This window comes from Phaenicophaeus curvirostris, chromosome 13 (genome assembly GCF_032191515.1).
Source record: "Phaenicophaeus curvirostris isolate KB17595 chromosome 13, BPBGC_Pcur_1.0, whole genome shotgun sequence".
Lineage (NCBI taxonomy): Eukaryota > Metazoa > Chordata > Aves > Cuculiformes > Cuculidae > Phaenicophaeus > Phaenicophaeus curvirostris.
In genome coordinates this window covers 1,407,268-1,422,799 of record NC_091404.1, presented here as the reverse complement: position 1 = coordinate 1,422,799, position 15,532 = coordinate 1,407,268, and the positions used below count along the sequence as shown (strand labels likewise).

The 15,532-nt window shown below is 48.2% G+C and overlaps 1 protein-coding gene across 1 annotated transcript in view; it reads right to left on the bottom strand.

Annotated features, from left to right (window-relative positions):
- Positions 1 to 15,532, bottom strand: part of ENOX2 (ecto-NOX disulfide-thiol exchanger 2) — a 34,279-nt gene that overhangs the window by 5,939 nt on the left and 12,808 nt on the right. The window contains exons 4-12 of the mRNA XM_069867835.1: positions 15,095 to 15,250; positions 13,444 to 13,650; positions 11,602 to 11,835; positions 10,021 to 10,233; positions 8,397 to 8,503; positions 3,297 to 3,411; positions 2,469 to 2,650; positions 1,001 to 1,108; positions 146 to 202 (exon numbers count right to left, since the gene is read on the bottom strand). Coding sequence (XP_069723936.1) covers positions 146 to 202; positions 1,001 to 1,108; positions 2,469 to 2,650; positions 3,297 to 3,411; positions 8,397 to 8,503; positions 10,021 to 10,233; positions 11,602 to 11,835; positions 13,444 to 13,650; positions 15,095 to 15,250 — 1,379 coding nt within the window. The remainder of the gene's footprint in view (positions 1 to 145; positions 203 to 1,000; positions 1,109 to 2,468; positions 2,651 to 3,296; positions 3,412 to 8,396; positions 8,504 to 10,020; positions 10,234 to 11,601; positions 11,836 to 13,443; positions 13,651 to 15,094; positions 15,251 to 15,532) is intronic.

Here is a 15,532-nt window from a genome sequence, read left to right as displayed (position 1 = left end):
TTGTACATGCAGACAGTCTGCACAGGCCACACTAAAATGCTCCACAACAAACTTTAAAACACTGCTCCTCATTTACAATGAAGTGTCATCACCTCCCTCAGTAAGATATTCTGAGTAAAGTAGCATAAAAGAAACTTAGACTTACATTTCCTTGGCCATCAGTCCCATCTCTCTCCTTGTCCTCCTCATCAGGCATACTTTGCTACATAGAGATAAGGAAAAGGAAAGATTACTGATGCCAGTCTGTTATTTCTATTCTCCAGTATCAGGCACTGACAGTTACTGGGATAGAAAACCATTTTTAGTTACTAGAAAGACATTTACTATCGTCCCTAGCTCATGGCACAAAGAGGTGGGGCTAAGGGCTGAAAATACTGGACAAGACCCTGCATTTGGCTTTCTGGTCCTCAGTGAAAAGGGCTGTGTGATGTTGTTGTCTACCCTGTATAATTAATTATGTCTGTGTCACAGAGGAGAGGTCCAAGTTTAGATTCACGCATGGGTCCACAATCAAAAGACTGGGTGATCACACCTGAGAAGGCACAGGATGTATTTACGCTTGGAATAAAGCCAGCGAGTGTAGGAATATTGTAACACTGACAAAACCTTTCTATCAATAGTGTTCTATGGAAGGCAGATCAAAACATGTCCCTAAAATGAAAATCTACAACTCAGTTGAGACCCTTTTTTATCTCTTAACGCTTGGGTTGCACAAAAACACATTTCATTTCATCTGCAACACCATGGTATATGATAAACGAAAGCTGATCTTTTCTTTATACAGTTGCTTATGTCAACTGGCTCACTGGTCCACGAAGCAATCAGCAAGTTCATCACTGATACACATGCAATTTGGCAGGTAATTCATTGCAGCTTTCCAAAGACAACTGCTCCTAAGCCAGGGCTGGGCACTCTCTCCCTCACTGCACTTGTGAGGGACCATGAAATCCAAGGACTGTTTTTACTACTGGGAGTAAGGAAGCAAAGGGATGGCACATACCTGTTCCTTCAGGTTTGCTAATAACGTTTCTACTTTAAGTTTTTCTTCTTTCACTTTCTCAAGCTCAGCTTCTCTCTTTTTGTATTCATCTTGTACTTTCAAAAGATGCTAGTAAAGAAAAGATAAACTCAGTTCTTAACTTGCATTTTACCTCCTCCTATTTAAAGGATATAAAATGAACAAGAGCTTTGCCGTAAGGACCAGAGAAATCATATTCAAAAGGTTGAGTTTATAATAAGAAGAAACTCTGGAGGTGTTCAAGGCCAGGTTGGATGGGGCTTGGAGCCCCTGATCCAGTGGGAGGTGTCCCTGCCCATGGCAGGAGGGTGGAACTGGATGGGCTTTGAGGTCCCTTCCAACCCAAATCATTCCACAAGTCAATGAATCCATCAGGAGAAAAAAAGCTTAAACGCTAGCATGCAAAGGCAGTAGCCTAGCATGTTTGACTTCCCTAAGTCAAATCAGGATACATTAATACATGTATAGTTCAGCAAATGCTTGCCTGCAGGCTTAAAATACCCCTAGCCAGTTGTTTACTTTAAAATTTTTCTTTCTCAACTAGAAGAAAAAAGAAGACTCATAATCCTATTTATTAATAGTTACAAACAAACAGCATCTTTTTTCATCAAAGCAGTTCCTCCAGACTATTCTCACCATTTATCCTGGTAGCAATGCGAGGAGAACCCTGACCTGCTCAACATCTGCGGAAATCTTATGTCCTGCAATTCCTGCCATTTCCTCCTGTACTGAAGGCTGACAGTGCCTACAGGAGGTTTTTCCTGCCACCTCCAATGTCACAAACCCCAGTGCTGTCCCTGTGTCAAGTTCATACAGAGAATGACCACAGCCTGCACAGCACTGCTGCAGGTTCTGACTTTAACCAAGTGCTTACCTGAACCATGCTAGGCTTTACGTGCTTTTTTTATCCATCTGGTCCAATATCCCAAGGACTACAGTTAAAGTTTATGAGGACCCAAACCACTCAAAATCCAGCCCAGAGAAATCCCAAAGAACAAGACACGGCCCCTTCCAACCCAAACCATTCTTATCATTCCATGCCCTCTGCCCCATCTGTGAGAACAGGAGCCCAGCAAAGTTCAGGAAAGGTGTCAAAGCAAGCTTGGGGTTTCCCACTTCCCTGCTCATGCTGGTAACCAGGACCTCACACAGTCACAGAACAGGTAAGCACAGACTCAGCACCTTCAGAAGTCACAGTGGTCAAACAAGAAGAACATGAGGAATCTACAAACCATAGATTGTTTCCATGTCACTTATCAGCTCATATACAAGCACTGGTTTGAACATTTGGGGGGGGGGGTTTGCAACACTGAAAATGAAAGGAAGTTTCTCCCATTTGCCAGCTTTGACCCCACTGAAACACAAAAAGCCTTTGCTTGTGTTTCTGCTCCCCATCACAGCCCCTCTGCCTCTGCAGCAAAGCCATAGATATAGCAAAGTCCAGGCCCACCTTCTGCATCCCCTGCAGAGCCTGCTGGAGAAGCTTCATCTGCTGCTCCTTGGTTGTGTCTTCGTCCCTGCTGGCTTTGCCCTGCTCCTGCTTTAGCAGTTCCACCTCGTTCCGGTAGGCGTCCAGCTGCCAGCGCAGACTGTCATTTTCTTCTTTGAGGGCTTCCACCTGAGATACCAGTGCTGGAGAACAGAGCAGGCAGGAATCAAAAGTCAAAGAACTCTGAGCAAGAAGTCTTTGGGAGCTCTCTCCCAGCACATGGTGGCTCTGTAGCTCCCACCACCCAGTCCCAAATCCAGACTATCAAAATGAATTTATTCCAACCACTGTTTGTGACGTCCCTTTAGAAAACAAGCTCCTCTAGACAAGAAGCACCTCGCAGTGGTGAATGCAGTATTTAAGTTGGAAGAAGGAAACAAAAAAGAAGCAAAAGAAGATACTGGGGTTCCAAACTGGAAGCAGGTTTCCTAACATGCAAAGCTGAAAGATTCTGGGCCAGGGTCCATTGGCATCTTCAGCCAGAAGAATGTCTACAACAGCCTTCCAGCCCCAAGAAAGCTGAGGAGGAAAGCTGATCAGGGAGGGCAGGGATAGGATGAGTGGGCATAGTTTTAAGCTGAAAGAGGGGAGATTGAGATGAGATTTAGGGAGAAATGTTTTGCTGTGAGGGTGGGGAAGCCCTGGCCCAGGTTCCCTAGAGAAGTGGTGGCTGCCTCATCCCTGGAGGTGTTCAAGGCCACGCTGGATGAGGCTTGGAGACACTGAATCCAGTGGAAGAAATTACTGGAGACAAGTACTCTGTTGAAGAGCTGTAAAAAGAGATTTTACCTGATTCTTCTGTTTCTTTCATCTCTGGTGGATCTTCTATTTCTTCATCAGACATTTCCATTTCCTCCTCTCTTCGAATACCCATAAGTTCATCATTATGAATGTTACGAATTTCCTAAGGTTCAGAAAGCAGAGTGGGTTTTAAATACAGATTACAATGAACAGATTGGTTGGATGAAAAGATGCTGAAATCAGTCTGCAAAATGGAACTCCGTGATACAAAGTGAAATGATTAACAAAAAAATTGGCACAGACTTTTAGATCGAGGACAACATCTGGCATGAATCAATCTGTCAGCGCTGCTGGTATCACTGACTCTTCCTTGTAACTCCCACTGGCTCGCTACCTCGTGTCTCCTCGCTCACACAGCAAGGCTGTTGATGTCCTGCTGCCACAAATTGCTGTCACTGCCTTCTCCCGAGGGCTTTGCTGCCCTTCCCCAGCACCGTTCTGCCCCACGCTCTCTGGCTCAGCACCAGTGACAGACGTCCCCACTCTGAGTGAGCAGGGCTTTGGTTCAGCGCTCACCAACAAACGTGCCCAACCAGTCAGCCCTGCTGCGCAAACCATGAGGAACCGTGCCAGGCTCTGTCTTCTCCAGAGCCAACAGTGCTGGGACTAAACCCACTGCAGCTGCACATACGACAAAGGGAGTGACTACGTGTCCATCACTTGACACTATAAAATTCTGTAGCCCCTCAAACCCACTGAGCTCTCCTGCACAGAAGCGAGCAGCACAGCAGCCATCCAAGCAGGGATGCTTCTCAAGGCTGAGACCCTTACCTGGCATCTGATATCTGCAATGACATTTGACATGAAGTCTAAAAGTACATTGTATGCTAGCAATGATTTTAACATCTCTGTCAAGCTATAGCTTAATTATTAGAAGCACAGTCAGTAGTTGAGTGTTTGACCACTGCCAAGTCACCACTTAGTTACCTTTCAATTATTGCTTAATCACCACTTGATTACCATTTAATTATCAATTAATAATCATTTGATCACCATTTAATCATCGATAAAACCCACAACGATGGCTTCTCTTAATACACCAGTGACAGCCCCCTTGCTGTTGATGTCCCCTCTGGCCACCCACAGCCCAGCTCCTTACTCACACATCCCCTGGCATCGTTCCCTCCTGCCACCCAGTACACCCCGTACCTTCCAAGCCGCAGCCTACAGGGCACCTCGTGCCACCTCGCCATCAACCCTCTGTCCCCGCTGCAGCACAACCATATGCCCGTGACCTGCTGCCCACTCCATTCCTCCCTGCTCCGAGCCTTCTCCACACACCTGCACAGCTACAGCAACAAAACCTACCTGAAACGGAGGTCACGCCAGGTAGAAGCAGGAATCGCAAGACAGAGGCCAGAGACCACCCAGTCACCTCCTGACCTTTACCAGTCCTGGTTCTTTGAAGTTTCTCTCCCCTGTGCCAAGCGCTGGTGTTCAGCCTCCACCACAGGGACTCTCCCTCCAGCTGCTGAGATCCTCTCCGCTCTCTGCCACAGCCTTGGTCAACACCAAGGATCAGACAGGAGCAGAGATGCTACCTCTTCGCTGGTCCCTGAGCCACCCCAGCTCCTGCCTGTGCATGTCCTTTCTGCTCCATTCGCCTGTCCAGGCTAATCCCACCTGCTCCTCCAGATAAGACACCTCGCTACATCCTCTCGTCACACTGGGCAGGCACAGAACATCAGCCCCTGTTTGCAAGACAAGGAAACACCTCGCTAAGCCTCTCTATCCCCACCAACAAGCAGGACAAGCAACACTGAGAAAACAACAGTCAGTTATCCAAGGAGGAATTTCTTCATGATAAGAGTGGTGAGGCACCGGCCCAGACTGCCCAAGGAAGTTGTGGCTGCTCCATCCCTGGAAGAGTTGAAGGCTAGGCTGGACGGGGCCTCGGGCAGCCTGATCTAGTTGGGATGTCCCTGCCCATGGCAGAGGGGCTGGAATTAAATGATCTTTAAGGTCCCTTCCAACTCAAACCATTCTATGATCTACCAAGAGCAGACAACAGGGTAAATGACCAGGCCTTCAGCTTGGATGGATGGACAGCCTGGGAAAGGGCAAGAACAAGGCAGACCCAAGTGCAATGGGCAGTGCCGGCTACACACCCAAAGCCACTGCTGCCTGCCCGAGAGATCACCCATAAAACAGCATCGGGGTTATAGACCAGAGGAAAATCTTCTCAGCATTTTTAACTGACTGGTCAACAGCTGAAAGCCTAAAGCAGCCACAGAGGTGGAGAAGAGCACAGCATGCAGCAGGGCCAGGCTTGGCTGGGCTGCACAGTGCATTTTGTCATGGTGCACCTGCATCCAAAGGGAGCCCTGGATGGGAATCAGAGAAGCCAAATACTTGAGCGAGGCCCTTCCTAAGCAAAGGAATATGCTGGCTGGAAGGTACCATGGTGGTTCATCATGTCTTAAGCTTCCACAGCTTCTTCATCAGCTGCCTGCAGCTATAGGATTTGTCAGCACTACCTGGGAAAAACATCTTAAGTCACCATGGATAAAAATCAATCCCTGGCCTAACAATTCCCCAACACAAACCCATTCCCTGAGCTGCCTCTACCAGGTTTGCCTCCAATGCAGTGAGCCACAGGATTCATTTCTGCTAAAAGCTGTCCCGAGAAGATGCACCTTGTGGGTCCACCTTCCTTGAAGAGGAGACCCTAAGCTGGTAGAGGAGGAGACCAGCAGGCTGAGCCCAGCAACAAGTACTCCTGGAAGAGGCCTCAGCAGCGGTCTCTCAGCCTCTTCCCAACTGGAGAACTTACCTTGGAACAAAAGACAGCTCCAAATGGAGAGAGTGCTTCCACCCCAGTCTTAGTTAGAAACCTCAGTAAGCAGGAAAGAGCAAGAGCACTAGGGCTTAAAGTAGAGGCAGAATCTGAATCAGACTCTCTGCTTGGCTTATCAGGTATAAAACAAACCTTTAGCTCCTCCTTTAGCTACAGCAAAAGCTTTGACTCAGTGGGATTTGGAAAGCAAGCCCCAGAAGTGCAGTCCAAAGGGAAGATCACAGCTGGAAACTGCCTAGGAAATCACAGTCATTGAGTTTTCCAGTTCTGTGGAAGAACAATCATCTGCTTTTTCACCAGCTGGCCACTGCCTGGGTGTGATCCAACTCATCCACTCAGTGTTATCCAACTGATTTCCCTCAGGTCACAGCTATACAGTAAGGTGGCCTGCGTCCACCTCCAGCCTAGTGGCGATCACCATCAGTCTGTCAGCTTTGCCCAGATTTACTTTCAATGTTAAATAACCATAAAGGTGAAAGATGACTTCTGGCTTCACTGGGATAGACTTGTTTTCCAAGTCTGTAATAACGAACACGGTATCTGAGGAAAACGCAGAACCACAGGGAGATTTACACTAAATGGAAGGGATGCCATCCGGAGGGACCTGGACAGGCTGGAGGAGCAGGTCCATGGGAATCTCATGAGGTTCAACAAGGCCAAGTGCAAGGTCCTGTGCCTGGGTCAGGGCAATTCCAAGCACAAATACAGGCTGGGCAGAGAATGGACTGAGAGTAGCCCTGGAGAGAAGGACTTGGGGTGCTGGAGGATGAGAAGCTCAACATGAGCTGGCAACACGCGCTCAAAGCCCAGAAACCAACTGTGTCCGGGGCTGCATCCACAGCAGTGGGACCAGCAGGGCAAGGGAGGGGATTCTGCCCCTCTGCTCCGCTCTAGAGTCCTCAGCACAAGAAGGACATGGAGATGTTGGAGAGAGTCCAGAGGAGGCCACAGAGATGATCTAAGGGCTGGAGCACCTCTGCTAGGAAGAAAGGCTGAGTTGAGGTTGTTCAGCCTGGAGAAGAGAAGGCTGCATGGAGACATTACAATGAACTTCCAATTTGTAACATGCAGAGAAGATCGTGTCACTGCATGTGTACTCCCCACAATGGCCTTTCAATGTAGAAAGGGGACTTACAAAAAACACAAAGAGAGACTTTTTACCATAGCCAGTAGCGACAGGACAAGGGCAACAGTTCTAAGCTGAAAGAGGGGAGATTTAGGTTATATATGAGGAGAATTTTTTCCCTGTGAGGGTGATGAGGCACTGGAACAGATTGTCCACTGGGTCCTGCTACCTTGAAGAAGTCTTTATTGCCAGTGGTAAAAACAGATGCAAACTCCACCACACTTTAAATGCTTAATGGGGAAGAAAAATGCAATTCCTCGCTCTTTCCTTCACAGTCCAGAGTGCCAATACTTCTGTTCCTACTTTGAGCATTAACCTGCCTATAGAAGGAATCCAGAAGAGAGGCTCCAGGGGGACAAGCTCTGCCCAGGAGATGCACCACAGGGCTCCTGTGCCACTCCTGGTAGGCGTCCACATTCCCAGGAGCAGAGCTACCTCCAACTGCTTCCTCAGGCCAGACAAATATCACTCCCCTACTACACGTGCAACAGAAGGCAGCACGTATCACTATTTCATCACAGACTCCAGGACAAACACTCCCAAAACCATCACATCCCAAGAGATAGCCTTTAGTTTGATCTTTAAATTGATTTTTTAACCTTAGCTTGATTTTTCTGACATTGTGCCTGAACCCAATAAAATAAATCTTTCAGGACAAGCAGTTTGAGTTACTTGCCTTCTTCTATCAAGCCCAGCCTCGTCACCGCCTTTAAATCCTGTATTTCACTAGCAATGTCATGGGATAAATACACAAATACGAGAATTTTCTCACTTAATTTTTCCAGCTACAATCATTTATTGACAGACTCAAGAGTGGAAAAGTGTGCTAGAACACACTTCTGATGATGCTTAAGATTTGTGGCTTGTATTTTTTTATCATCTCCACAAATTCTTCTTGCTTTAACATTAAAAACAGCAGAAAACAGATCAATTATTATTGTGCACAACTTCAACCAGCGTGGAGATCTCAATATATTGCTACGAGTAACACAGATACCAAGAGAAAGTTTATTACCTGTAACACAAGAGACGACTGAGTAATTCCCATCTCACACTGTGAACGAAGGTGTTGTTATCCAGGCAAGCATTGTGCAAACTTAAAATCAATATCCTGACAAGAACGAGACTGTGCTGGAGGATCTAACACAAGAAAAAGATTACCAACCTCTGCTTGTTTGCACCACACGCTGATGTTCTTACGCTGAGCTTTCGTGAAATGGTCCCAAGCCTTTTGTTTGGAGGCAGAATGGTACACGGCCACTATCTGCTCGACTGTAGTAGCAAATCAGCAGTCAAATCAGGCCAGAATATCATCCAGAGAGGGCGAACAAGAGGAGTAAAGGAGTAAAAAAGTGGAATCAGGCAGGTAGTTTGGCTAACCTTTTCTTATAACACTGTACTGTGCTGAGGCTACGCTCAGGAAAGGGACTCTGAGCCTGGAAAGGAAAGCATGGACTTCACCAGGCCAGTGTCAAACACTCACAGAGTAATGATCGACCGTGGAAATGGCATCCGCTCTCAACCGCAAAAAAGGCAGGCACACCTTGCACCAAAAATACTCCAATACGCTGCACAACGCTGCCTGTGAGCACAACAAGCACCCCTAGGCAGCACTCACTCTCTAGAACAGGACGATGAAGTACAAGGGTGAAAGCAGGCCCCTCGGCTGCTCTTCTGCCCCGTGGGCACAAAGAACAGAGCCCCAGCCCGAGCATGGCCGCACCACAAGAGAAGGGTTTGGCCACTAGCCATCAGCTTTTTCGTTTCTGAGATTTATTCCTTCTATCTCTCTAGAAAACTTGTAGAGGATATGGAATCACAAAGTGCCTCTCCTGGGATAAGAACTCATCCAACAGCAGAAAGCACATCTACCTGATGTGGGGTTTTGTTCACACTTGCACTGTTGCAGTAGCCATAAATCTTACAAAATCGAATCAGCTCTCTGCTTGGATTAACCTAAGAGCAGCTGAGAGATCAGCAGGTGCCTTATAGAGCGGAGCCGCATGCTGTTGTCTACAGCTACTTATTCGGCAGTGCTCACTTTTTCCTCCTGGACCAGGTACCGACAGTTTTTACCATTAATAGAATTTAGGCATTACAAGAAAAATTTTTAAAAAATCAAGTGTCAAACAAGTAACAGCTAAAATTATTGGTTATAAATCCAAAAGCAGCACATTCACAGTCTATCCAGAGGCTCAAGGAGACCAAGTACCACTGTGGAGAAGGTAGTCTTAAAACATTCAGACTAACTAAACAAAGGGCATGTAAGAGGCTGAGGGGCTGTTACCTCAGATAAAACAGCCCACATATCTTCCTTGATTTCATGGTTTAGTAAAGCACTGGGATTTGAAAGAGCCAGCTTCAAAATGCTGTTCTGCAACAAGTTTTCAGTTGAGACTGAGGACAGGGTGTTGGGAACCCTCTGCTTCATCCTACCTTTGGCAGACTTCGCTGAGGCACCAGATTACCAGGGACTTACCTTGTCCATGCACACAAGTGAAGTTGAAAAGATGACAGAACTACTAATAGACTATAATTGAAAGAGGAAAACAATTAAGAATTCATTATTTCCTTCCTCCCCAGATGTGGACTCTTACTCCAATAAAAAGTACGACAAGGAACTCTTGCCACGTTAATGATCTACGCTTGTAAGTTAATGGTAGCTGTACAGAAGCGATTGCTGCTTCTTTTCCTGGAGCCTTTTCAGCGCAGCCTCTCCAGATGCTAGAAATTAAGCAGCTTCCCTACAACAACAGACAACGAACATTCCATGTGGAAACACTACTCACACTGAACCAGAATCCCTGAGAGAGCGAGTTTGAATTTCTCTTTAGCTTCTTCCATCTCTTTCTCATGAGCCACTTTCTCATTCACCAGTCGGCGAATGTGGCTGTTGGCCGACTGGATCATGGAGTAGAAGTTGTTGGCAGTCCTCCTGTTCACTTCTCCACGTTCTATCCATGTCAGCAGGGTCTGTATGGCTTCCGAGAACTTGGTGTCATCTGCAGCAAGGAAGGACACCTTTACACAACAGAAGCACAGGGTCTCCTGCACAGCATTCAGGTCCTTTCCCTGGCACTGCTGATCTGCTCTCTTCCAAAGGTCAACTCACTTTGGGCAGCTAATCCCAATTCCTGAAAGCACGGGGTTGTCTGGATACAGGTCTACACAAACGAAGGAAAGTCTAACATCAAGCTGACGGAGGAAACATCTGCTGAGGTGCAACAAGAGGAGGACCAACTGCTAGAAATCTACTGGAAAACTTAGAAGGACAGAACGGTTTGGGTTGGAAAGGATCTTAAAGAACATCCATTCATTTCCAATCCCCTGCCATGGGCAGGGACACCTCCCACTGCATCAGGGGCTCCAAGCCCCATCCAGCCTGGCCTTGAACACCTCCAGGGATGGGGCAGCCACCCCTGCTCTGGGCAACCTGGGCCAGGGCCTCCTCACTCTCACTTTAAAAAAACTTCTTCCTTGTATCCAGCCTGAATCTCCCCTGATTTAAAATGGTTTAAAACCATTCCTCCTTATCCTGTCACTACAGGCCCTGATAAATGATCTGTCCTCATCTTTCCTGCAGCCCCTTTCAATGCTGGACACCGCCCTAAGGCCTCCACACAGCCTTCACTTCTCCAGGCTCAACAACCTCAACTTTCTCGGCCTGTCTTACTAGCAGAGGGTTCCAGCTCTTGGACCATATTTGTGGCCTCCTGTGGTCCTGCTCCCATAGGTCCACATCCTCCTTGTGCTGAGAATGTGAGCTGGACACAGGGCTCCAGGTTGGGTCTCACCAGAGCCGAGCAGAATCCCCTCCCTCACCCTGCTGGCCATGCTGTGGGTGACGCACCCAGGATACGCTTGGTTTTTGGTCTGCAAGCACACACTGCTGGCTCAGACCAGCTTTTCATCCTCCATCACCCCAAGTCTTTCTTAGCAGGGCTGTTCTCAGTCCCTTCACCTCCCAGCCTTTGCTAGTACCGGGAGCTGCCCAGCTTCGTGTGCCTATTTAGATGTACTCTTCCACAAAAGAGAATATCTTCCAGCTCCAAAATTATCAGGCCATACCTGGGGAGTCTCAGGCTTCACAGAAGGTCTTAGGACTTACACCAGTCCTTTTAATGTGAACCAGAATGGTTTGGAAGAAACTGTTGTATTCAAGTATGGGTTTGTGTTTACAAAAAAACCAAACAATTATGAAAGAGAAGGCCAGGAGAGTTGCTGCAGGCATGCCAAGGGCTTGGCCTGAGCAGGTTCTGCAAGGTCTGGATGGCTCCACCACTCCAGTTCAGCAAGAGGTACCACTGGAGACTACAAATGTGTGTTCCAGCACCTGCAGAGTAGGGTGGCTGTGGCCACAGAACTGTTACCTTTCAGTTTCTCAGCAACAATGCTGCACTCGTGGTCAGAGTAATGGACAACGGGAGGTGGGGAGGGCGGGCGGAAGCGCTCCTCTTCCAGCCTCCTGCGATGGCGTTCCTCCCTCGCCAGCATCCGCTGCTTACATTCCCACTCATAGAGATCATCCCGAGCCTGAGCAAAATCCACATGTAGGCGCCCAGTATCCTTCTTGTCCGTGCTGGAACCCAGCCTGATGCGATAGCCTGGCAGGGACAACAGTGGGCAGACAGGACAGGTGAACTCCCTTCAGTTCCAACCACCCACCACCGCCCGCCTCGCGCTCCAATAGAGCCAGAAAGCCCCTGAACAGAAGAGTTTACTGAAAGGCGCAGTGTACAGACAGTGATTCTGGAGAAGGAAACATTGTAGTGGTAGGACTAGAGGCAATGGCTATAAACTGGAGGGAGGCAGATTTAAACTAGATATAAGGAGGAATTTCTTGACTATGAGGGTGGTGAGGCACTGGGACAGGTTGTGCAGAGCAGTGGTAGCTGCCCCATCCCTGGGGGTGTTCAAGGCCAGGCTGGAGGAGACCTTGGGCAGCAGAATCTAGTGAGATGTGTCCCCTCCCACTACAGGGGGTCTGGAACTGGACGGGCTTTAAGGTCCCTTCCAACCCAAACTATTCTATAATTCCATGATTGTTTGGAGATTTGCTGCTCTCTGCCTGTGTTTTTCACACGCCAGGCAGGATCTTTCATGGGCCGTTCCTCCTGTAAACACTAGCAGGTAGTGGGTGTCTAACAGTAACTGCAATTGTACAAAGGCTGTGGGACTAAGCCCCGTTGTTCACACAGGGAATAGAGAACTGACTTGGATTCACACTTCTACAGACTTCAGAAGTTCATAGAATCATGGAATAGTTTGTGTGACAAGGGATGTTAGAAGCCCATCCAGTTCCACCCCCTGCCACAGGCAGGGACATCCCCCATTGGATCAGGGGCTCCAAGCCCCATCCAACCTGGCCTTGAACACCTCCAGGGATGGGGCAGCCACCACTGCTCTGGGCAACCTGGGCCAGGGCCTCCCCATCCTCACAGCAAAACATTTCTCCCTAAGAGTCCATCTCAGTCTCCCCGCTTGCAGCTGAAAACCATTCCCCTCGGCCTGTCCCTGCACCCCCTGATCAGGAGCCCCTCCTCAGCTTTCCTGGAGCCCTTTTCAGCACTGGAAGCTGCTCTAAGGTCTCCCCACAGCCTTTTCTTCTCCAGGCTGAACCCCAACTCTCTCAGCCTGTCCTTGTACAGCCCTCGGATCATCTCTGTGGCCTCCTCTGGACTCATTCCAATAGACCACATCCAACAATCTGCCAGCCATAGAGTCCATGACCACCAACCAGGCTGTGAAACCAACAGTTGTGAAACAGGTGGCTGCAGAACAGGGCCTCCCTAGGCAAAATCAGCCCAGGTGCTCCCACTCCGATGACTAAGAGGGAAAATAATACTGATAAATTCAAGCTCACCATTCAATCCAGAGGCAACTGAGAGCAACTGCAAGTTTTTATAGGACCTTTAAGCATTATCTACAGCATCTGCTGGACATTTATCCAGGTAAGATAGTGATGGACTTGACTTCATCCAAATATTTTCCATATGTTTGTAACACCCAATGTAACAAAGAATTGCCGTCTCCCCTGTCAGGAGCTGCTTTCATGTACTTAAGCAGAAACGCAATAGCAGCAGAAAAAGAGGCAGACACAACATGAGACAAATCCTCCCATGGCAACAAAGCCTCTCATTATGGTTATAAAGAACTCATTACATCCCTGTCCCAGAACTTCAAGCTGTCCTCCAAGACAGAAATACACCTACCAGAAAGATAAAGCGCCTTGTCCACCATGAACTCCTCAGCGAAGCGGATATGACAGAAATTCTTCTTACTCTTTCGAATAGCTATGACTTCCCCGCACTGTTCAAACACTTCCATGATGATCTGCTCGGTTGCGTTTTCCGGCAGCCCTCCAACAAACACTGTCTTGCACCCTGGGGGCCTCTCTCTTGTTGCTGGAGGGGGAAGATCTGAAGAGAGCAAGAGAGAGAACACAGACCAGGTTAGTTATTGGTTTGCCAGCACATTCCTTTCACCTGTTTGCTTCTCCTGAGAGACGACCCATTCCTTCCTGGTTTCCTCCGAATGTACACCTAGCTATGTTGCATTCAACTTTATCAAGCAGCAGATCTAAAGCAGAGTAAGAGAACAAGCAACACGGAACCATAGAATCACTGAGCTCAGAAAAGACCTCCAAGCTCATCCAGCCCCAACCATCAGCCCAACCCCACCGTGCCTGCTAATCTGTATCCCAAGGAGCCACAGCCACACGCTTTTTTAACCCTCCAGCAGATGGAGACTCTGCCAGGGCTTCACTCACTACTCTCTCAGGAAAGAAATTTTTCCTAATATCCAATCCAAACCTCCCCTGGTGCAACATGAGGCCATTTCATCTTGTCCCATCACTAGTTACTTGGGAGAAGAGACCAGCATCCATCTCACCACAACCTCCTTTCAGGAGCTGCAGAGAGTGATGAGCTCTCCTCTCAGCCTACTCCATGTCCCTGCCCATGGCAGGGGGGTTGGAACAAGATGGTCTTTAAGGTCCTTCCAACCTAGACTATTCTATGATTCTCCAGGCTAAACAATCCCAGCTTCCCTTTCCTCGTAACACTTGTTCTCCAGCCCTTCCCCCAGCTCCACTCCCACCCTCTTGACATGCTCCAGCAGCTCAATACCAGCCTGTTTCCAAACAAAAGCTCTCCAGAGCCTGAAGCCATCCAAGCAGTCTCCCTAGCACAAGCAAAGGCTCACTGAGCTCCTGTTACGGGACATCAGCAGCACCAGGACCTCAAAACTTTATTCTTGGAGATGCTACACAAACACAGCCTAAGGAACTTTTTGTTTTTCCCCTAATATCCAAGAGCTCCTCCCCAACTTTCCTGGAGTCCCTTTCAGGACTGGAAGCTGCTCTAGGGTCTCCCCACAGCCTTCTCTTCTCCAGGTTGAACATCTCCAATGCTCTCAGCCTGTCCTCATACAGCAGGTTCTCCAGCCCTTGGATCATCTCAGTGGCCTCCTCTGGACTCACTCCGACAGCTCCACATCCTTCCTGTGCTGAGGGCCCTAGAACTGGATGCAGGGCTCTGGTCTCACCAGAGCAGAGCAGCAGAATCCCCTCCCTGATGCATGCAGGAATCACGCCATGAAGATTAGAGTTCATATATCCAGGGACTGGAATACTTTCTTCTCCAGGCCTTAACACTCTGACCATCAAGGCTCTTGACTGAAATGGCAAACAGCAACAAGAGGAGGCTTTTCCTATCACTCTGTCACCTGCTTGCCAGCATCTACCCCCAGAGACACCCCAGAGCAACGCAACGGCTCTCCTCTGACAAAGACACGTTTATACACACACACACACACACGCTCTTACACATTCCCACATGGACAGAAACAGGAGAAGACACTTACGGGGGTTTGGTGGGAAGAGAGTGCAGCTTTTACAGTGAATGATCTCCTTCACAGCAGGCATGTCCGGAGGGATAGGAGGTGGGACTATTCCCAAGCCTGGCATCATGGGGTTGAGCGGAGGGATTCCAGTCATCATCCCAAGAGCAGGATCAAAATCTAAATGAGGGAGAGACTAAGGGAGTCAGGGGCTGGTTTGGACTCATACAGCAATGGTGTATTCCATCAGCAAAAGGAGTGCTGTATCCATGAGTGCCAATGAAAATTAGCTGAGTTTGAGCACTAGAGAGAACATTGGAATACAGCTCACCAGCACTTTAGATCTGTGTCCTCAGAACAACATTTTTAAAACTGTTTCATTGTTAAAGAACCACAGAATGGTTTGGGTTGGAAGAGAGCTCAAAACCCACCCAGTTTTCACCACCTGCCAAGGGCAGGGAC